Below are 25,057 nucleotides of genomic sequence, written 5' to 3' on the forward strand. Positions count from 1 at the left end.
AGAGATCTCAAAGAAGAACCAATGCTATATAGAGCAGAGACCCAATCTTTATATTGTTTCTTCAAGGGATGGTGTTAAGTACTTTGACCCACTAGTTATATGAACTAGGAACCAGAAGTATCAAGATGAAAGGAAGGGGTTGACGCCACAAGTATAAAATACTTGATAAGTCGATAAAAAGTCACCAGGACTTAAGAAGAGAATAATCTCACTTTAATTGAATAAAAGGTGTGATTACAAATGAAATATAATGGCCTATTTATAGTTTTTGAAGGGACTTGGCCGAATAGGTACATGTTGGTTCGGCCAGCCCTTGTACCTTCCTAAAATGACATGATTTTTAATGAAAAAACAAGACTTTAATGAAAATACATGCTCTTGGCCGAATGGTTATGTGTTGGTTCGGCCCTAAGGATGATTTGAATGCATTTGGAAGTTATTTGGGCGCCAAAATGAAGAGGAAAGAGTCTTTGGCCGAATAAGAAGCATCCCTTGGTGTTTTGGCGCCAATTTGATGTCACATGGAGTGCACATGCTTGAATGATGCACATGACAGCCTACATGAATGCACATGAGTCTTCTTTGAGATACTACTTTTCATATTCATCTCCATCACCTTCATTCTACTTCCATTACCATACTTCATCATTTCCTTTATACATATCACCAACTTATATATATTTTCCGCTGCCATATTTATCTTTCCATTTCATTACTTCCATTTAACTATTTTTTTAGCTTTCTTGCTTGTGCAGGATCCTTGTTGCTTTCCTAGATCGAAACAATCAAAGGTGCAACCTTGACTTCACCATCCATCCAAGTGAGGCTAGGTTGAACTGTATCAGGGACACAATAATGCTATCTACTCTCTTCTCCCAAAGCGTGTAGATTCGCCTTACATCATAAGATCAATTTTGGAGAAGATAGTGGCACCACTAAGTTCATCCAACATATTGTCAAGCCTTGGAATGGGATGTCGATATTTGATGGTGATCTGATTAATTGCTCGGCAATCTACACACATTCTCCACGAACCATCCCTCTTTGGTACAAGTAGAACTGGAACAACACAAACTTAAACTTTCTCTAATGTACCATTTTTCCATCAACTCGCCAACCTGTTTTTAAAGTTCTTTTGTTTCTTATGGATTGCTCCTATAGGCTGGTTTATCTGGAATGGTAGCACCGGGAATGAAATCAATTTGATGTTCAATTCCTCGAAGGGGTGGAAGTCATCTTGGTATATCTTTGAGAAATAGTCCTTCAAATTCATGTAGAAGAGAAACAAGAGGAGAAGCAAAACTATAGGTTAGTTAAAAGAAGACTCTCCTTGTACATTAGTACAATTAAAGCCTTGTGTAATAGAAGGTGTTTTTGAATCTCCTTTGATGCAAGCACATTTTCAACTATAAAGGGAGTACTCTTGAACATCCTTTTAATGCATTTACTTTATAATAACCTTATAATATATACTATTATATTACATATCATTCTAAGGATATTAGTTATGAAGTTAAAGAATAACTTAGTATGAATACATCGTACACATTGCTATTTTAATATGTTAAGCATGTTAGGATAGCTATATAATTATATTATGCATGATTATAACATATACATCAAGGCAGCATACTTATAATGCATTTCATTAGTTCATATGCATTCATATTAGCTCTTAGGCTTTATACCTTACCTTACACATATTAGGAGATGATATAATTAGCTCATGACATTCAAACTTAGCTCACATTACCATAATCAAACATGGCAGCAAGGTAATTAGCTCATATTAGCTCAATACCATGGAATTACCTTGTTTGCACATGTAGGTACATTGGAACATAATAAACGTTGAGGTAGCTTGGTGAATGATTTGGACGTCATATGCAGCTCACAAACAGCTTCAAAGTACAAGGCAGCTCAGGGAACACTAATGGAAGCTCGATTCAGCTGGAGGAGCTTAAGGCTAGCTAAACTTAGCTAGTTGGACTATTTGGAGCTGAGTTGCCAAAGGTGATGTCAAAGGTAGCTGAATGTAGCTGAACATAATGTTAAGGAGCTCACAAGGACTTAGCTAGGAAGCTTGTTCTCAAACAGCCCATGTTTGCTAGCTAGCTCCACAACTCAAGCTAGCTTAAAGGAGACACATGCACGCCCAAGAGAGAGAGCATGACTACCCATCATTCCTTGCACAAGGCTACACCACAAGGCTCCTAGAACACCTATGTGCCTTGCATATGACCAGCCCCCATGTGTTTTGCATGTGATCAGCCCCCATGTGCCTTGCATATTGTGCATTTAGGCGCCAAGATGAATGGCCATCTATCCATTCGGCCAATCACCATTACTTCTCCCATTTGGTGCCTATTTGAAGGGATACAAGTGTTATTCGGCCAATGATCATTTCCCTCCATCAAGGTCCGAACCATCATCTCTTTTAGCATTTAAATTATGTCTTTATAGGGAGATAAATGGGCTGGCCAAACCATTATGTCTCTATTCGGCTATGCCCCTCCTTTTCCTATAAATAGAAAAGCATTCATCATTTGTAATCAGACCCTTTATTTTATTAAAGTGAGATTATTCTCTTCCTTAAGTCCTGGTGATTTTTTATCGACTTATCAAGTATTTTATACTTGTGGCGTCAACCCTCTTCTTTCATCTTGATACTTCTGGTTCCTAGTTCATGTAACTAGTGGGTCAAAGTACTTAACACTACCCCTTGAAGAAACAATATAAAGATTGGGTCTTTGCTCTCTATAGCATTGGTTCTTCTTTGAGCGTTCTTCAAGATACTATCCTCACAACCATCCTTTTGTTTCATCACCATAACCATAACCATTTCAATCATCTTCCGCTTCCATCTCTCATTTATTAAATAGCCTACCTATTAAATCATACACTTACCACCCTTATCCATTCTGTTTTGAGCCATTCACTTGTGCAGGTTGTTTTGCTTCCTTCCTAGATCCACAATCAAACGAGAAGGTAGAATTACCTTACATCAAGTGGTAATCAGAGCTTTGGTGGAAGAAAGCAACGTGCAACAACAACAACGAAAACAAATACAAAAAAAAAGAAGTGCAGTAAAGTGCAAAAGTGAAAGAAAGGAAGAAAAAAAATTCAGCAAAGAAAACAAAAGCACTCAAAAGAAGAAATTGAAAGCACTTGAAAAAGAAAAAGAAAGAAAGAAAAGTTGGAAGCACTCATCAACAATTCTCATCACCAAGCCATTCAAGTAAGCCTTTAAATTTGATTGTGGTGATAGAAGGTTGTAAAGTGACTTATGTAAGTAACCCCTTTTGTTCTTTTCTTTCTATTTCTAAGCCACCCTTTCAATTATATTTTTCTTTCCATTCCTACTAACCCATTTGCAACCGACGCCAAACAAGTAAAATTTACTCGATATAGTCTTGAGTAAAAGTTTTCTAGAACTTGAGACAAGAGAATCGAGAGGAAAAAGGCTGGAGCGTGTGTGAGATCAGAAGAGGACAAGTAAATGCCATTAAAGTCCTAGAGTGCAAACACGAGCGGATTGAGTGACATCAAATTTTCTTGGAGTGACTCGTGAGGCTTTGTGAGAGTATATTCTGGTAAGGTCTTTTACACATCTTATTATTTTCTTATTTCACTAACCATGTCTCGGAGTTCAGGATGATCCCCAGAAAAAGAAGCCCCTAACTTGCAGACACAAGCTATTATGCACGAAATGGCAAGATTGTTGAAATTAGGATTGGAGCCTTTGCAAGATCGTATGGATCAATTAGAAGCATCTTTAGGCAACCGTAGAGTAAACCGCCCTAGAATGGAAGAAGACTTAGAAGAGGAAGAGGTTGAAGTAACATCAGTAGCAAGGAAAGATGTTCATCGAAATCAAAATGACAACTTCAGCAACATCAAAGTGACTATTCCTCCATTTCAAGGACGAACTGATCCAGAATCCTATCTTGATTGGGTAATCAAAATTGAACACATTTTTGAATGCCAAAACTATACGGAGCAAAAGTGACGCGATCACGATCGGACCTCGTCGATCGATTGTGGATCTAGGAAGGAAGCGAAGCAACCTGCATAAGATAATGGTAACAAATGGATAGTTTACGGTGGTAAATGTGATGGTAAATGGTCGGTTTAAGAGATAGTAGCGGAAGACTCGGATTTGGTAATAATATGGATAACGAATTATGGGATGGTGAAACGATAGTATCTTAAAGAAGACTCAAAGAAGAACCGATGTTAAAGAACAACGACCCAAATTTATATTGCTTCGATAAGGGATGGTAAATCGGACTTTGACCCGCTATCTATAAAGATAGGAACCATAAGTATCAAGGTGAAAGGAATGACGCCACAAGTAACGAATTACTTGATAAGTCGATAAAAGTCACGAAGGACTCGATTAGAGAAAACTCTCACAATTTCATTAAAACAAAGTCTATCCATTACAATGCAAAATGAAGCTATTTATAAGACTAGAAATACAAAGGCTAAAATTATAACATGCATGGACGTATGGTACAAAATGCATGGCTGATTGTTTCAATTTGCATGGCCTCTTGGTGCTTGTTGACGTGGACTCCTTTAGACATAATTTCAACTCAAATTCTTGCATGATTTTCGGACATATGGTTGGTGGAGTGTGTTGGCCGAATCTCATTAAAAGATGTCTAGTGGAGTTTAAACAAAGTGGAGACAAGTGAGCACATGGGCTGTTGGAGTGTTTCACGCACATGGTTGTCTTCAAGTGTGATTTGGCGTGTAGTGGCCTTCTTTGTGAGTGATGGTCTAGTCATGGCTGATTAAATAATACATGAGCTGTTGGAGTGTTTCACGCACATGGGATGTCTAGTGCCTCCTTTTCACGCACATGGGCTGTTCCCTTAAGTGCTTTGGCTTGTATGCTTTGCAATATAAAGCTCACGTGGATTTGTCTTCATCTTTTCCCAAGTGGAGATAATAGTTTAATCAAGGAAAAAGGCTGGTGGTGAATTTCCAACCAAATTCATTATCCCCAAATGCTCATATTCTGCCGTGAATTGTTGAATAGGTGGGTGAGCCATTCTTAATCCTTTAAATGCTGGAACGTGCTGGAAATGTGTTTAAAATAATGCTCCATTAACCGTGCATCATGGGGATACTCTTTGGTGTTCCTTTAATGCTCCATAAGCTTCCAAAACGTTCTCCTTTCTTTATCAACCCACATGGTCGTGTTATGTGCTGGATTTGTGTTCAAAGAATCCCTTAAAAACCGTCCAGCATGGGCTGATCACTTGGTGTTCCTATATGATTAAAATAACAAGTTATTTTAATGTATAGTACTGTTATAACAAGAACAAGTGCTGCCCATCACATGTTGTCTCCCACATATCCTTAATTGCCGTAGAGTGAGCTGGATAAGAGCTTCAATACGCTGCTCCAACTTGTGCTATATTTTAATAGCCTTGTTGTCGTTTTGTACCATGAAAATATGTTAAATAACCTCCTCAAAAACCGCCCAGTATGGAGCATGAGCTTTGTGTTCCCTACAAGTGCACATAAACAAGTAATTTAATGATCTTGAATCTTTATAATCTGATTACTTGCTGTGTAAACGTCCTTGTGCTTTGTGAACCATGATTGTATGTTTATTTAAATGATATGAGCAACACGTGAAAGTGCCTAGATGAAAATGAATGCATTGAATCAAAAAACGAATGCAAATCCGTATTTTTTTCCAGCATGTACTGTCTTCGGTAATCTGTGAATATCTCAAGTTTCCAGTATCGGATTGACACGATTCAAAATGCGTTGGAAAGCTAAGAGATAGGGGTATAAATTTTAAGAGACTACATCACCCAATTATGCTTGTAACATGTTCAAAACTGGAGATTAATATGAGTGACGTGAACTGTCCACTGGAATGAATCAAATACCTTGTTGCTGTGCATGTATGTGTCCTTGTGAGCTATGAATGCATGATATAGTGAACTTTAATATTTAAATATTAAAACTAAAATGAGTGCACATGAATTAATTAAAAATAAATGATAACATGCTGTTATGTTTAATATGAATACAAAAACGTGCTCAACAATATGAATGCACATGAATGGTAATTATAATTAAAAGAAAACATGATGTTGTGCTTAACAATGTGAAAATTACTAGCATTAAAATGAATGCATGGAATCACACGAATGCATGTTGCTTATTATTAAAATATGCTTAGATGAATGCATATGCAAATATAACAATATGGATATGATGATGATAAGTATGCTAAATGATGTTCATTCAAAATTAACATGAAATAATTAATATGCATGAATGATATGAAAAACTTATCCTACATGTTGATCATACTTAAATACTTATATGCAAGACATGTAATGCATAAATAAGTAAATATAAAATAAAATAAGGAAGAGCTCCCTTAGATTGATCTTGATAGAACTTCCTTGACGTGTTTACGTCATGGAGGAAGTCGGAGCTAAACAGGATCGTATCATCCTCCCTTTCTTTGAAGCGATTTGTCCTCAAATCGAAGGGTGACTTCTCCTTAGCTTCTTCCCATTCAAATGTTGCTGATTCGTCTTGAACCAGCTTGTCGTCTTTTGGTCGGTCAAGAGTGATGTCTTTGGAATCGTCCCAAGGTGGATCTTTAATGAGCGTTGGTTGCATAATGATGGAAAACTCCTTTGGTTGTGGAATTTCCTTCAATATGTGCAATGTACATGGATTGTCAAATATCCCATTCCTTTGCAACTGAAGTGGTATATCCTTTGGAACGTCATAGGGCATAACTATTGTTTCTTCAAAAGACATGTTTATTGAATCTTCAATTTGGAGTGGCATGTCTATTGGACTGTCCTGCAAAACAAAAGAATTAATTGGAGGAAAAGAGTTGTTAGTTGAATCATGTTCTCCATTCTCCTTTTCTTCTCCATTGTTTCTCGAATCAATCTGATTTTCTGCTTGTTCTTCTTGTTGTTCTTGCAAGACTTCTCTTTCAACACTAACAGTATTATTTACAATGATTCTTGTCTCCTCGAAACGTTCTTTTTCAAGGATTACTTCCATGGCCTTCGTTTTCTCCCATTCTTCTATGCGTGATTTCAGTTGAATTTGGTCCTCATGCACTTGATTTGGCAACATTGGCGCCAAAGCGATCTTCTTTTCATTATGGATGAATGAAAATCGATTGGTGAAGCAATTATGTGTTGCTCTTTTATCAAACTGCCAAGGTCGACCAAAAAGAAGGTGGCTCGAACTCATGGAGACAACATCGCACAAGACCTCATCTCCATATCTTCCGATTGAGAATGGTACAAGTACTTGCTCTATGACTTCTAACTCTTCATTTTCGTTAAATCCTCGCAAAACATATGGATTGAGATGTTTAATCGTTGTAAGTCCCAACTTCTCGACCATGTATGTGCTAGCCAGATTTGCACAACTTCCACTATCAATGGTTACAAGACATACTTTACCATTGCTTACATGGCAACGAGTATGAAATGTATTCATCCTTTGTTGTTCGTACTCCATGAAAAAAAAATGTTAGTGAAATAAAGAATGGAAAATGTGTAAAAGGACCTTACCAAGAATGATTTAACAAAACCTCACGAGTTCACTCCAAGGAAAACTTGAATGTCGCTCAACACTCGTGTTTAACTCGGGATGGCTTTTACCCTTGGTGTTCACTCTTGCCTTTTACCGCTCGATTCTCTTTATATCAAGTCCTAAAATGACTTTACTCAAAACCGTATCAAGTAGATTTTACTCGATGTGCGTCGGCTACAAAAAGGGTTAGTAAGAATGGAAGACAAATATACAAAGGTAGGCTTAGAAATAAAAAGAAAAGAAAGAAAGAAAAAAAAATTATACTTACACACGTTACTTCACAACCTTTCTATCACCACAATCAATCAAAGGCTTTCTTTGAATGGCTCGGTGATAAACTTGTTATTGAACGTTTTTTTTTTAATTTTCTTTTGCTGATTTTCGTTTTTGTTGCACTTGCTCACAATTGTACTTCTTTTTTTGTATATTTTTTTTTGTTCGTTGCTTCTTCCACCAAAAACTCTGATTACCGTAAGATACGATAATCTTGCTTGATGTACGGTGCTTCTTCCAACTAGCTCTGATGCCAAATGACGCGATCACGATCGGACCTCGTCGATCGATTGTGGATCTAGGAAGGAAGCGAAGCAACCTGCATAAGATAATGGTAACAAATGGATAGTTTACGGTGGTAAATGTGATGGTAAATGGTCGGTTTAAGAGATAGTAGCGGAAGACTCGGATTTGGTAATAATATGGATAACGAATTATGGGATGGTGAAACGATAGTATCTTAAAGAAGACTCAAAGAAGAACCGATGTTAAAGAACAACGACCCAAATTTATATTGCTTCGATAAGGGATGGTAAATCGGACTTTGACCCGCTATCTATAAAGATAGGAACCATAAGTATCAAGGTGAAAGGAATGACGCCACAAGTAACGAATTACTTGATAAGTCGATAAAAGTCACGAAGGACTCGATTAGAGAAAACTCTCACAATTTCATTAAAACAAAGTCTATCCATTACAATGCAAAATGAAGCTATTTATAAGACTAGAAATACAAAGGCTAAAATTATAACATGCATGGACGTATGGTACAAAATGCATGGCTGATTGTTTCAATTTGCATGGCCTCTTGGTGCTTGTTGACGTGGACTCCTTTAGACATAATTTCAGCTCAAATTCTTGCATGATTTTCGGTCATATGGTTGGTGGAGTGTGTTGGCCGAATCTCATTAAAAGATGTCTAGTGGAGATTAAACAAAGTGGAGACAAGTGAGCACATGGGCTGTTGGAGTGTTTCACGCACATGGTTGTCTTCAAGTGTGATTTGGCGTGTAGTGGCCTTCTTTGTGAGTGATGGTCTAGTCATGGCTGATTAAATAATACATGAGCTGTTGGAGTGTTTCACGCACATGGGATGTCTAGTGCCTCCTTTTCACGCACATGGGCTGTTCCCTTAAGTGCTTTGGCTTGTATGCTTTGCAATATAAATTTCACGTGGATTTGTCTTCATCTTTTCCCAAGTGGAGATAATAGTTTAATCAAGGAAAAAGGCTGGTGGTGAATTTCCAACCAAATTCATTCTCCCCAAATGCTCATATTCTGCCGTGAATTATTGAATAGGTGGGTGAGCCATTCTTAATCCTTTAAATGCTGGAACGTTCTGGAAATGTATTTAAAATAATGCTCCATTAACCGTGCATCATGGGGATACTCTTTGGTGTTCCTTTAATGCTCCATAAGCTTCCAAAACGTTCTCCTTTCTTTATCAACCCACATGATCGCGTCATTTGGCATCAGAGCTAGTTGGAAGAAGCATCGTACATCAAGCGAGATTATCGTATCTTGCGGTAATTAGAGCTTTTAGTTGGAAGAAGCAACGTACAACGAAAATAAAAAAAATATATACAAAAAGAGAAGTGCAAGTATAGTGCAAAGTGAAAAACGAAAAAAATCAGCAAAAGAAGATTAAAACGTTCAACAACAAGACTTATCACCAAGCCATTCAAGTAAGCTTTGATTGATTGTGGTGATAGAAAGGTTGTGAATTAACTTTGTGTAAGTAACCATTTTTTTTTTCTTTCTTTCTATTTCTAAGACACCTTTGTATATTTTTGTTTTCCATTCCTACTAACCTTTTTTTTGTATCCGACGCACATCGAGTAAAATTTACTTGATACGGTTTTGAGTAAAGTCATTTTATGACTTGACATAAAGAGAATTGAGCGGTAAAAGGCAAGAGTGAACACCAAGGGTAAAAGCCATCCCGAGTTAAACACGAGTGTTGAGCGACATTCAAGTTTTCTTTGGAGTGAATTGGTGAGATTCTTTTTATGTTACTAACAGTTATTTTGATTATTTTTATTAATCTTTTTCTTTTCATTATGTCTCGAAAGTACACAAGATCAAATGATTATACAGTAGATGACGAACGAGATTTTTTATCAAATTCTCAATTTCAAGATTTCAGTCGAGAATTGAGGAGTTTGCTCAAAGAAAGTCTCAACCCAATCATAAAGACGATGGATCGTATAATCGAAAAACGTTCTTGTTCACAAACACCTCCGCCGAAGATCAGGGGACAAATCAAGAGGAGAGACGACACTCGACCCGTTCCTACATCCAATTGGAACGAAAGATCTTACGAAGAGGATTCCAATTTCCGAAGCAATGTCAAAAGTTCAACGAGAAGAGAGCCAAGAAATTTTGCATGTTTTAATCCAGAAAGTCTAGCTCGTCTTCAAGAGTGTGTTGACAATTTCGTCAAAGAAACACAATTGCAAGAACAACTACAAAAATAAAGTGTTTGCAAAAATAAAGAAGTGAAAGTTGAAAACGACATTGAGAGCAATGAAAATAAGAAAATCGATGTGAGAAATGTTGGAGTCGAAAATGAGAATGAGAGTGAAAATGAAGAATTTGAAAAAAAAATTGTTTGTGCAAAGGAGAAAGAGTGTAAAATTTCAATTTGCACTAACAACCTTAACCATTCTTCTTCTATTTTTGGATCTTCATTGTTGCAGGAGGACAAGACGAGTACTTCCAGAAACATGATAAACACATCGCCAACCCTATTGATTATCGAGCATCGTCCATGCTCTAGCAATGTTTCAAAGAAGGACTTAATGAAAATTTCTATTCCCAAGGAACTGGTACCCAATGATATCATCAAGTATCATCCAAGGTTTAATCTTTCTAACTCTTTTGTTATTGATTTACCTACTAACTTTTATTTACTATTTGGAGGGACGATACAAAAACGTGGAATTGATGTATTGAGTTGCGAGGATAAGTATCTTTGCAATCTTGATAAGAAATTGCCACTCTCCAATTTGCAAATAAACGATTTGAAGGAAAAGCTATCCCACCATCCTCATGATGATTCAAGGAAATATGAAGTTACCAAATATGAAGTCAAGAGGTTGACCATTGGAGAAAGGTATGAGGATTCCATCCATCCTACATCAAGAAGGTCTTCAATGAGAAATCATTTCGATTTGAGGACAAATCGCCAAAAAGAAAGGGAGGATGATGTGAGCACGTTTAGGGCCGGTTTTCTCCATGACGAAAACCCCTCAAGGACGTTCTACCTTATTAACTCTAAGGGAGTAATTCCTTACTTTATTACTTATTTACTTATTTATGCATTACATTGCATATTAGTAATTAAGTTGTTTAGTATGTTAGAGTAGCTTTGCATATCATGTTTCACATTTTCGTTCAATCATCATTCATGTCAAGCATATTATTGTATCATATTAGTTTTGCATTTCATCTTAGTATTTAAGATGTTCACGTGTTATGTAACATGTTTCCATAAACAGCATACTTGTAGCTAATTTGCATTCAACTTAGTTCCTAGGTTATTCAACTAAGTTCACGTGTTGTTCACATATCATTGTGCAATTCATTTGCATTCATATTTAATTATTTGTTAGCTCATTAATATTTGTCATCTTAGCATTCATGCATATGTGTTTGTTCATGAGAAATAAAATTACTTATTCATGTTTTCACGTTTCAGCATATCACTTGTGTAATTTATTTTAACGTGTTATTCTGCATTTATGTATCATTTGCAGTGCATTTGCAATCATCCTTGCATATTTTAGTAATCATACATATTAAACATTTAGCTCATTTATAAAATAAGTTCACGTGCTCTTTAATGCAAACAAAGGCTCACAAGACACAAGACACACATGGCAGCAAGTTTTATCACTTATAATATCACGTTAATATTAGTTTATTTGCACTTGTAGGGAACACAAAGCTCATGCTCCATACTGGGCGGTTTTTGAGGAGGTTATTTAACATATTTTCATGGTACAAAACGACAACAAGGCTATTAAAATATAGCACAAGTTGGAGCAGCGTATTGAAGCTCTTATCCAACTCACTCTACGGCAATTAAGGATATGTGGGAGACAACATGTGATGGGCAGCACTTGTTCTTGTTATAACAGCACTATACATTAAAATAACTTGTTATTTTAATCATATAGGAACACCAAGTGATCAGCCCCATGCTGGACGGTTTTTAAGGGATTCTTTGAACACAAATCCAGCACATAACACGACCATGTGGGTTGATAAAGAAAGGAGAACGTTTTGGAAGCTTATGGAGCATTAAAGGAACACCAAAGAGTATCCCCATGATGCACGGTTAATGGAGCATTATTTTAAATACATTTCCAGCACGTTCCAGCATTTAAAGGATTAAGAATGGCTCACCCACCTATTCAATAATTCACGGCAGAATATGAGCATTTGGGGAGAATGAATTTGGTTGGAAATTCACCACCAGCCTTTTTCCTTGATTAAACTATTATCTCCACTTGGGAAAAGATGAAGACAAATCCACGTGAAATTTATATTGCAAAGCATACAAGCCAAAGCACTTAAGGGAACAGCCCATGTGCGTGAAAAGGAGGCACTAGACATCCCATGTGCGTGAAACACTCCAACAGCTCATGTATTATTTAATCAGCCATGACTAGACCATCACTCACAAAGAAGGCCACTACACGCCAAATCACACTTGAAGACAACCATGTGCGTGAAACACTCCAACAGCCCATGTGCTCACTTGTCTCCACTTTGTTTAATCTCCACTAGACATCTTTTAATGAGATTCGGCCAACACACTCCACCAACCATATGACCGAAAATCATGCAAGAATTTGAGCTGAAATTATGTCTAAAGGAGTCCACGTCAACAAGCACCAAGAGGCCATGCAAATTGAAACAATCAGCCATGCATTTTGTACCATACGTCCATGCATGTTATAATTTTAGCCTTTGTATTTCTAGTCTTATAAATAGCTTCATTTTGCATTGTAATGGATAGACTTTGTTTTAATGAAATTGTGAGAATCTTTGTGTGTATATTGTAAGGTCCTATATACACTAATTTTTTTTCTTTGTGTGTTGTTTTGTTTTATTTGAATTAATATGACAGGTTCTAGTGATAACCAACCAGGTGACCAACCACCAAATTTGCAAATGCAAGCCATTACACGTGAGATACAAAGAATGATAAGGGCTGAACTTGAGACTCTACATTCTAGAATGGATAAGATTGAGGGAGAATCCCAAATGCATCATCATGAAGAGATTAATGATGAAAACGAAATTGACCAACCTTTAAGACCGAATCAGAGACATGGTCGTACACTTGATGATAATTTGTCTAATATAAAAGTTGTGATTCCATCTTTTCAGGGACGAACAGATCCTGATGCATATTTGGCATGGGAAAGTAAAGTTGAGCATGTTTTCGAGTGTTATAACTACTCGGAACAAAAGAAGGTTCGTTTAGCAGCAATGGAGTTTATCGATTACGCTCTCATTTGGTGGGATCAATTGTTGATCAGTAGACGAAGAACTGGTGAAGGTCCAGTGAACACATGGACAGAAATGAAGCGAATCATGAGGAAACGGTTTGTTCCATTTCATTATCAACGTGATTTATTTCAAAAGTTACAAAACTTGAAACAGGGAAATCGAAGTGTTGAAGATTATTTCAAGGAAATGGAAATGGCCATGATGCGTGCAAACATGAAGGAAGATAAAGAAGCAACTATGGCACGTTTTCTTGCAGGGTTGAATTTTGAGATTGCTAACGTTGTTGAGTTACAGCATTATGTCGAGTTGGATGACATGGTGCATATGGCCATCAAAATTGAAAGACAACAGCGTAGAAAGTCTTCTTACCGAGGTAATACTCCTTCTAAAGTTTCCTTTAATCCATCTGTTACTCCTAATAATGCTAGGAAGCAAACACCATTTAAGATTAAGGAAAGAGCGGAAACGAGTAGTCCAAAACCTCCCGTTGTTGAAAATGGACGAGGAAAGCAACAAATACAAACAGAACGCACAAGAGACATCCAATGTTTCAAATGCCTTGGTAGAGGGCATATTGCAAGTCAATGTCCTAACCGAAGGACAATGATGACACGTATGAATGGGGAAATAGAATCCGAATCTGACAATGATGAGCAAGACACCCCTTTGATGGACGATAATGAAGATGACGATCAAGTACAGACTTATGCAACCGGAGAAGCACTTGTGGTTAAAAGAAGCTTGAATGCACAACCAATCCGAGATGAACAACAACGCGAGAACATCTTTCACACAAGATGTCTTGTGAATGACAAGGTATGTGTTGTAATTATCGATAGCGGTAGTTGTACTAACGTTGCAAGTACTGTTATGGTTGATAAGCTAGGTCTGAAGACAACGAAGCATCCCAATCCATACAAACTACAGTGGTTGAATGATGCGGGAGAGCTAAGGGTTACCAAACAAGTTCTTGTACCATTTTCCATTGGAAAATACAAGGATGAAGTAACGTGTGACGTTGTGTCGATGGATGCCACTCACTTATTGTTGGGACGTCCATGGCAGTTTGACAAGAAGGTAATGCATGATGGATTCACCAATAGATATTCGTTTATGAATGCAGGAAAACAAATCACTTTAGCCCCTTTGATGCCGTGTCCTTGTGAGCTATGAATGCATGATATAGTGAACTTTAATATTTAAATATTAAAACTAAAATGAGTGCACATGAATTAATTAAAAATAAATGATAACATGCTGTTATGTTTAATATGAATACAAAAACGTGCTCAACAATATGAATGCACATGAATGGTAATTATAATTAAAAGAAAACATGATGTTGTGCTTAACAATGTGAAAATTACTAGCATTAAAATGAATGCATGGAATCACACGAATGCATGTTGCTTATTATTAAAATATGCTTAGATGAATGCATATGCAAATATAACAATATGGATATGATGATGATAAGTATGCTAAATGATGTTCATTCAAAATTAACATGAAATAATTAATATGCATGAATGATATGAAAAACTTATCCTACATGTTGATCATACTTAAATACTTATATGCAAGACATGTAATGCATAAATAAGTAAATATAAAATAAAATAAGGAAGAGCTCCCTTAGATTGATCTTGATAGAACTTCCTTGACGTGTTTACGTCATGGAGGAAGTCGGAGCTAAACAGGATCGTATCAAAAAGAAGGTTAGGCTTGCTACTATGGAATTCGTGGACTATGCCTTAGTTTGGTGGGACTAATTGGTGAGTTCAAGAAGACGAAATGGTGAACGCCCCATCACAACATGGGATGAAATGAAGGCCATTATGAGGAAAAGGTTTGTTCCTACTCACTATCACCGAGATCTTTATCATAAATTACAAAATTTGAAACAAGGAAGCAAGAACGTTGAAGATTATTTCAAAGAAATGGAGATTGCCAAGATCCAAGCCAATGTGGATGAAGATAGAGAAGCAACAATGGCAAGATTCTTATCTGGCCTAAATCTTGATATTGCTAACCTTGTTGAACTTCAGCATTATGTAGAGATTGAAGAAATGGTGCATGTGGCCATGAAAATTGAAAGACAACTCAAAAGGAAATCCTACACTAGGAGCAGTCCAAATTCGGCCACCAAATGGAAGCAAGAACCTATTACTTTCCGAAAGCAAACTCCATTCCAAACAAAGGATCGTGTAGAAGTACCTAAAACTACACAAGTGGGCGAATCTAGCAAGGGTAAAGAAAAGCAGACCAGCACTTTTGAGAGATCAAGAGACATCAAATATTTCAAGTGTTTTGGAAAAGGACATGTTGCTAGTCAATGTCCCAACCGAAATACCATGATGGTGCTTGATAATGGAGCTATTGTATCAGATTCTGATGATCCTATTTTTGACGAGGAACCTGAAATAATACAAGAAGAAGAAACGGAAGAAAATGCAGATCATGGTGAGATGCTTGTTTCAAAGAGGTGCCTACAATCAAAAACATCCCAAGATGATATTCAGAGAAACAATATCTTTCATACAAGATGCCATGTCAAGGATAAGGTTTGCACAATGATCATCGATGGAGGAAGTTGCACAAACGTAGCCAGCACTCTTATGGTTGAAAAACTTGGATTGGCAACGTCAAAACATCCTACTCCATATAAACTCCAATGGCTCAATGAAGGAGGTGAGTTAAATGTTACCAAACAGGTTCTAATTCCTTTCTCAGTTGGTAGGTACAAGGACGAGGTTCTTTGTGACATTATCCCTATGCATGCTAGCCACATCTTACTTGGGAGACCATGGCAGTATGAAAAAAGGGCCATTCATGATTGTTTTCACAATCAATACACTTTTAAGCATGATGGACGCAAGGTGACCTTGATGCCTTTAACGCCAAAAGAAGTATAACAGGATTAATTGCATATGCGAAAGAGTGTACAAGCATGGCGCAAAGACAAAACTCCGACGAAAAATGAAGAGGAACTAAACAAGAAACCAAACTTCTTCATAGAGATACAGGATGGTTCAATGCTGGAAAATGAAGGGTCACCTACGAAAAGTGGTGATGTTTGGAACTTAAAGTCACAACTCTTCACCAATGATTTTAATCTACAAAAGGTAAGTACCCCTTCATATGAAACCTTTTCTCTCCTCACTTTTCAGGACAATTCACGTGAAAGGTCACTTTCAAAAGGGATATCCCTAGATAAAGATCATTCCCAAAAGGTACCTGTTGGTAAATCATATTCCAAAGAAAGGCCTAAAGGAAAATCTTACAAAAGGGTATATAATGGAAGAACACAAACGTTCAAAGGATACTTTCTTTTAGTAAAGAGGCGTGAAGCTATGCAAGGACAGAATGGACTCGATTTGAGGACAAATCACCCTAAAGAAGGGGGGATGATGCAAGCACGTTTTCAACTGTAAAGGGAGTACTCTTGAACATCCTTTTAATGCATTTACTTTATAATAACCTTATAATATATACTATTATATTAGATATCATTTTAAGGATATTAGTTATGAAGTTAAAGAATAACTTAGTATGAATACATCGTACACATTGTTATTTTAATATGTTAAGCATGTTAGGATAGCTATATAATTATATTATGCATGATTATAACATATACATCAAGGCAGCATACTTATAATGCATTTCATTAGTTCATTTGCATTCATATTAGCTCTTAGGCTTTATACCTTACCTTACACATATTAGGAGATGATATAATTAGCTCATGACATTCAAACTTAGCTCACATTACCATAATCAAACATGGCAGCAAGGTAATTAGCTCAGTTTAGCTCAATACCATGGAATTACCTTGTTTCCTTGCACATGTAGGTACATTGGAGCATAATAAACGTTGAGGTAGCTTGGTGAATGATTTGGACATCATATGTAGCTCACAAACAACTTACAAAGTACAAGGTAGCTCATGGAACACTAAGGGAAGCTCGATTCAGCTGGAGGAGCTTAAGGCTAGCTAAACTTAGCTAGTTGGACTATTTGGAGCTGAGTTGCCAAAAGTGATGTCAAAGGTAGCTGAATGTAGCTGAACATAATGTTAAGGAGCTCACAAGGATTTAGCTAGGAAGCTTGTTCTCAAACAGCCCATGTTTGCTAGCTAGCTCCATAACTCAAGCTAGCTTGAAGGAGACACATGCACGCCCAAGAGAGAGAGCATGACCAGCCATCATTCCATGCACAAGGCTGCACCACAAGGCTCCTAGAACACCCATGTGCCTTGCATATGACCAGCCCCCATGTGCCTTGCATGTGGATCATTTAGGCACCAAGATGAAGAGTTCTCTCCCTATTCGGCCAAGCCATGTGTTTTGCATGTGATCAGCCTCCATGTGCCTTGCATAAGGTTCATTTAGGTGCCAAGATGAATGGCCATCTATCCATTTGGCCAATCACCATTACTTCTCCCATTTGGTGCCAATTTGAAGGGACACAAGTGTTATTCGGCCAAGGATCATTTCCCTCCATCAAGGGCTGAACCATCATCTCTTTTAGCATTTCTTAATTATCATATTAATTAAACAATTCTTCTTCTTTTGTACAGATTACTTTCAATCCAAGGTGTAGCATTTGGTGTCTCTCCTAGATCGGGAAACAACAAGGTTGCCAACTTCTCCATTATTGAAGAAGCCTGGTTAGCCTTACATCAAGTGGTAATCAGAGCTTTGGTGGATTGACAATCAAAGTGCTACAACAAAAAGCAACAAGAAAGAAGAAAACAAAAGAGAAAAGAAAAGACTCCTACAACAAATTTGGAGTGCAAAAGAAAGAAAAGAAAAGAAGAAAATTCAAATCAAAAGAAAAAGTGAAGCAAAGTTGCAAAATACACTCAAAGAGAAGCATATTACAATCTGCCCAACATCAAACTTGAAGGAGGTATACTTGTTGTTTCTTGTGAAGGAAGATAGTAAGTGTTGCAACTTGAGTTGTCAGTTATCTTCATTTTCTTACTATTTCATTTTTTTCTTTCATCTTTTCTTATTCCATTACCTTATCATCTTTCTTAACCTTTTTCTACCCTACCCTTTATCATATACCATAACCATTTCTAAATCGACGCACAAACTAAAGAAACTTGCTCAATCTTAAGTTAGTTCTTAAAAAGGACCCAAAAGAGAGAATCGAGCGGTAAAAGGCAAACGAGAGGGTGAGATCAGAAGGGGGATCAGAAAAAGCCAAGGATCATATCCCGAGTGCTAACACGAGAGTGAGTGGAGTGCAATCTAAATTTTCTTGGAGAGATCACGTGAGGTTTTTGTGAGTGTGCTGGTAAGGTTTTAAATTACTTTATTTCACTAACCATGTCTCAAAGTCCCTGAGGAAATGCAAGAACACAAAACTTACAAATGCAGGCACTAATTGGTGAAATGATGAGAATGTTTCATGAAGAGTTCGATGCTCTTCATGAAAAGATAGATCAACACCATGATCTACCACCAACCCGTAATAATGGAGCCAATAGAAGACAACAACAACCACCCCCTCTAGAAGAAGATGTTCAAGAAAATTTTGACGAGGGTGAGCAAGCAACAATCCAAGGCCCTAGACGTGCCATTTTTTATGACAATTTGAGCAACATTAAGATCAAAATTCCTCAATTCCAAGGAAAGACTGATCCTGAAGCCTATCTTGAATGGGAAAGCAAAGTGGAACATGTTTTTAGTTGCCACAACTATTTCGAGATGAAGAAAGTGAGATTGGCAGACATGGAGTTCATAGACTATGCCTTAATATGGTGGGATCAACTTATCCTTAATCGAAGGAGGAATGGAGAACGACCGGTCTCAACTTGGCTTGAAATGAAAGGTATTATGAGAAAATAATTCATTCCTGTTCACTATCACCGTTACTTGTTTCAAAAGTTACAGAATCTTAAACAAGGCCATAAGAGTGTGGAGGACTACTACAAAGAGATGGAAGTGGCCATGATCCGAGTCAACATTGAGGAGGATCGTGAAGCAACTATGGCAAGATTCCTTGCTGGACTTAATCCCGAAATTGCCAATACCTTAGAGTCGTATCATTACATCGAACTAGATGAGATGGTGCAAATGGCAATGAAGATTGAAAGACAACTGAAGAGGAGACATTAATCTTGCAATGTTGCACCCACACCATCAAGATGGAATCCAAACATAAAGAAACCTACTCCTCCTCCTGTTAAAGAACAAGCCGAATCTTCGAAGACTCAACAAGTAAGTAAAGACCCCAATCGTGGAAAGCAAACTACTAAACGTTCAAGAGACATTAGGTGCTTTATATGTCTTGGGAGGGGCCATATAGCAACGCAATGTCCTAACCGAAATACCATGCTCTTACTTGGAAATGGTGAAATAGAATCAGAACCTGAAGAAGAAGAAGAGGCACCCATTGAAGTCAATGAAGAAATAACTCTTGCAGATCTCGTTGATCAAGGAGAAGCCTTGGTAATTAGAAGAAGTTTGAATCTTCAAGTTGCAGAAGATAATGCACAGCGAGAAAACATATTCCATACCCGATGCCATGTGAATGAAAAGGTATGTTTTGTTATTATAGACGGTGGAAGTTGTACTAATGTGGCCAGTACAATAATGGTGGAAAAGCTTGGTTTGAAAACAATGAAGCACCCAAATCCATATAAGTTGTAGTGGCTCAATGAACGAGGAGAACTCAACGTGAGCAAACAGGTGATAATTCCTCTTTCCATTGGCAAATACAAAGATGAGGTTATGTGTGATGTTGTCCCTATGCACGCTAGCCATCTACTCCTTGGAAGGCCATGACAATACGACAAAAGGACTATTCATGATTGTTTTACCAATCAATACTCGTTCAGCCATAAAGGAAAGAAGATTATCCTAACTCCTTTAACGCCTAAACAAGTTTAGAATGATCAAGTCAGAATGAAACAGAGTATTGAGGCTATGAGGAAAGGAAAAGCAACAACCATGGAAGAAACTGATCCAAAAACAAGTGCTTATTCTTCAAAGTGTTTGATTCGAGAATGCTTATTAACAAAATGCAAGGTTAAAGATGATTATTCTAACTTTGAACATGTAGATTTTTTCTTTGACTTGCAGGATTTACCAAGAGGCACCATTTGCCAAAAGGAAGATTTAGGAGACGTGACCTTTGGGAATCCAAAATATGTGACCATTGAAAAGCAAAAGGACATCAATTTTCATTCAAAGAATGTGTCTTTAGAAGAACCAATGGATGTGACCTATGAGAATTCAATGATCATATCTATTGGAGTATTAAGAAACATCACTTTTGGGATATCGAACGTTGAAAAGAAACCACCCTTCAATTTGAGGACAAATTACTTTAAAGAAGGGGGGATGATGTGATCCGATTCAGCGTCACAAATGGACTTGCATCTCTAACCTTTCTCAATATTCAAAGGGGGATTTTTCTTAACTTAATCTTTCTTTATACCATAGTTATGATAATAGCTTACATACATTATAATTATAGTTATGATGATGATATTATGAATGTATGAAGTTATTGTTATGAACCACATATTTATATCTTATATTACTTAGCTTATAAATGCTTTCTTTTGTAGGTACATGTTCGGCCACATCATGGGAGCTGATTTAAAGCTAGAATTGGAGTCAATAAACTTGTAAATCTTACATAGTATGACTCGGGAGATCATGAAGAACAAATGATGATAAGTTGTCAGCTGACCTCCGAGCTCATAGCTCACTTGAGGTGGACTTTTGAGCTAGCTAGAGACTTCATTTCAGCTGGAGAGTTGCACCATCATCTTCACCACATAGAGCACTACAAATATGGTATAGGTCAAATTTTATGAATTTGTACCTTTCCGCGAAGAGTTGCCATTCCGAGAAGTGCCTTTTCATAAGGAGCTATCCTATGACTTGTACACATGCCCTTCATCTATGGCCAGCTCAACTTTACCTCAAACTCATGGGAAGTAGCTCAAATGATGAAAGGTTGTTTCACACAAATGTGACCTTTCATAATTAGTTGCTGCCCCATTTATGCCATGTCACCTAGACACATGTTTGATGACAAGTCACGCCTAAGTTGTTGTTCATCTTCACGCCATGGAGGAGTCCATGCCTTAAGCATTCTACACCATCCATGTAAGTGCCACATGACCAGCCACCCATGTGCTTTGCATGTGAATGAATTAGGCGCCAAAATGAAAAGACTTCTCTCTATTCGGCCTAAACATCATCATGCTTCAAGTTGGTGCCAAGATGAAGAGTTATGGGAACCATTCGGCCAAAGACATCTCCCCTCATCCAAGCATCATTTATTTTCGTTTTAAGACATGTATTTTGCCGAAAAGACATGTATTTATTCGGCCAAACCTTTACAAATCTATAAATAGGCTTTGGCATTCATTTGTAAAACAACCTTTCGATCAATTAAAAATCCTTTGTGAGATTATTCTCTCTTCAAGTTCTTTTTAGAACTATATCGATTAAGCAAGCCTTTCTAAAGCTTGTGGCGTCATTCCTTCACCTTGATACTTTTGGTTCCTAGTTCATATAACTAGAGGGTCAAAGTCCTTACTACCATCCCTTATAGAACTTATAAGAAACGGGTCTTTGCTCCTTTATAGCATTGGTTCCTTCTTAGTTTTATAAGATACTATCTATTCATCACCACCTTCCATCACCATTTTCACGACTATAACATCACAATAGTCCATCATTTTCACGCCAACTCTACCACCATTCCAAATAACATTTCATCACTATTAAATCATCCTTCATTCATCATCAAGGCATACTTCATCACCACCATTGGAGGCCGAAGTCAACATCACTTGAAGGAGATTTATTCAACACTTCCGCAGCCCATCTTGATAACATTCCTTTCCATTTCTATTCGTTCCAATTCCATTCACTTTTAATTTCTTAATTATCATATTAATTAAACAGTTCTTCTTCTTTTTTGCAGATTACTTTCAATCCAAGGTGTAGCATTTGGTGTCTCTCCTAGATCGGGAAACAACAAGGTTGCCAACTTTTCCATTATTGAAGAAGCCTGGTTAGCCTTACATCACCATGATTCTTGAATCATCACCTTGGAAAGATACGTCTCTGAAATTACCCTGCAAAACAGAAAGAAGGATAGGAGAAAAAAGTTTAGATAAAATTTGTTCTTCACTCTCCTCTTTATCTCCAAATTTATCTTTCTCATTTTCAACTCCAATGTTTTCTTCATCTACTCGTTGATTCTCATTATTTTCAACGTTTTTGAATTATTCCATTCTTTTCTTCAAATGGTGCTGCTCTTCATTCACTTGACTAAGAGAAAGTGGCGTCAAAGTGAATTTCTTGCCATTATGGGTTATAGAAAATCTGTTTGTAAACCCATCATGGATTGCTCGTCTATCGAATTGCCACGGTCTTCCCAAAAGTATATGTCCAGCATCCATTGGTACAACATCACAAAGAACTTCATCTTGATATTTGCCGATTGAAAACGGGATGACAACTTGCTTTGTGACTTCTAACTCTTCATCTTCATTTAATCCTTGCAAAACATATGGGCTGGGATGTTTGAATGTTGTAAGTCCCAACTTCGTGACCATGTATGTGCTTGCAAGATTTGCACAACTTCCTCCGTCAATAGCTACAAGACACATTTTACCATCTACATGGCAACGAGTGTGAAATGCATTCATTCTTTACTGTTCATACTTCATTGAAAAGTTGAAATATTGTCAGTGCAATAAAGAATGAAAATGTGTAAAAGGACCTTACCAAGAATACTCTTACAAAACCTCACATTAACACTCCAAAGAAAATTCAGATTGTACTCCACTCACTCTCATGTTTGCACTCGGGGATATGATCCTTGGCTTTTTCTTGATCCCCCTTCTAATCTCACCCTCTCGTTTGCCTTTTACCGCTCGATTCTCTTTTGTAGGTCCTTTTTAAGAACTAACTCAAGATTGAGCAAGTTTTTTTAGTTTGTGCGTCGGTTTAGAAAGGAAATGGTTATGGTATAGAATGTTAAAGGTAAGATAGAATGGTTACGAAAGGATAAGATAGTGAAATAAGAAAAGATGAAAGAATAAATAAATGAAATGATAAGAAAAATGAAGATAACTTACAACTCAAGTTGCAACACTTACTATCTTCCTTCACAAGAAACAACAAGGATACCTCCTTCAAGTTTGATGTTGGGTAGATTGTAATATGCTTCTCTTTGAGTGTACTTTGCAACTTTGCTTCACTTTTTCTTTTGCTTTGAATTTTCTTCTTTTGCACTCCAAAATTGTTGTAGGAGTCTTTTCTTTTCTATTTCTTTTCTTCTTTCTCGTTGCTTTTTTTGTTGCAGCACTTTGTATGTCAATCCACCAAAGCTCTGATTACCGTTTGACGTAAGGCTAACCAGGCTTCTTCAATAATGGAGAAGTTGGTAACCTTGTTGTTTCCCGATCTAGGAGAGACACCAAATGCTACACCTTGGATTGAAAGTAATCTACACAAAAGAAGAAGAATTGTTTAATTAATATGATAATTAAGAAATTAAAAGTGAATGGAATTGGAAAGAATAGAAATGGAAAGGAATGTTATCAAGATGGGCTGCGGATGTGTTGAATAAATCTCCTTCAAGTGATGTTGACTTCGGCCTCCAATGGTGGTGATGAAGTATGCCTTGTTTATGAATGAAGGATGATTTAATAGTGATGAAATGTTATTTGGAATAGTGGTAGAGTTGGCGTGAAAGTGATGGACTATGGTGATGTTATAGGCGTGAAAATGGTGATGGAAGGTGGTGATGAATAGATAGTATCTTATAAAACTAAGAAGGAACCAATGCTATAAAGGAGCAAAGACCCGTTTCTTATAAGTTCTATAAGGGATGGTAGTAAGGACTTTGACCCTCTAGTTATATGAACTAGGAACCAAAAGTATCAAGGTGAAGGAATGACGCCACAAGCTTTAGAAAGGCTTGCTTAATCGATATAGTTCTAAAAAGAACTTGAAGAGAGAATAATCTCACAAAGGATTTTTAATTGATCAAAAGGTTCCTCTTACAAATGAAATGCAATAGCCTATTTATAGTTTTCAAAGGGTTTAGGCTGAATAGATACTTGATGGTTCGGCCAAGGTTGAAACCCCTTTGAAAATACATGATTTTTGATGAAAATACATGATTTAAATGAAGATACATGCTCTTGGCCGAATGGTTATGTGTTGGTTCAGCCCTAAGGTTGATTTGAATGCATTTGGAAGTTATTTGGGCGCCAAAATGAAGAGGGAAGAGTCTTTGGCCGAATAAGAAGCATCCCTTGGTGTTTTGGCACAAATTTGATGTCACATGGAGTGCACATGCTTGAATGATGCACATGGCAGCCTACTTGAACGCACATGGGTCTTCTTGCAAGGCTTTGGTGATGTTACAACCATAGGATGGTGTCTTGAAGTCCATGGAATGAATATGGCAGCAACTAGGCGTGACTTGGCTTCCAATATGCATCTAGGTGTCATGGCCTTCAATGGGCAGCAACTTGTCATGAAAGGTCACATTATGTGGAAGGTAACCTTTCATCATTTGAGCTACTTTACAAGTGTTTGAGCTGAAGATGAGCTGGCCATAGATGAATTACATGAAGATGAGTCATAGGTCAGCTCCTTGTGAA

At 37.2% G+C, this 25,057-nt stretch overlaps 1 protein-coding gene across 1 annotated transcript; it reads left to right on the forward strand.

The window, feature by feature from the left end:
* Positions 1–10,639: 10,639 nt before the first annotated feature.
* LOC120196667 lies at positions 10,640–12,221 on the forward strand. Its single transcript, XM_039198416.1, has 2 exons — positions 10,640–11,159; positions 11,814–12,221. Exons 1-2 carry the CDS (start codon positions 10,677–10,679, stop codon positions 11,850–11,852), a joined length of 522 nt encoding a protein of 173 aa, XP_039054347.1. The 5' UTR covers positions 10,640–10,676; the 3' UTR covers positions 11,853–12,221.
* Positions 12,222–25,057: the final 12,836 nt, after the last annotated feature.

Source organism: Hibiscus syriacus, unplaced genomic scaffold (assembly GCF_006381635.1).
Source record: "Hibiscus syriacus cultivar Baekdansim isolate YM2019G1 unplaced genomic scaffold, ASM638163v2 tig00117034_pilon, whole genome shotgun sequence".
Lineage (NCBI taxonomy): Eukaryota > Viridiplantae > Streptophyta > Magnoliopsida > Malvales > Malvaceae > Hibiscus > Hibiscus syriacus.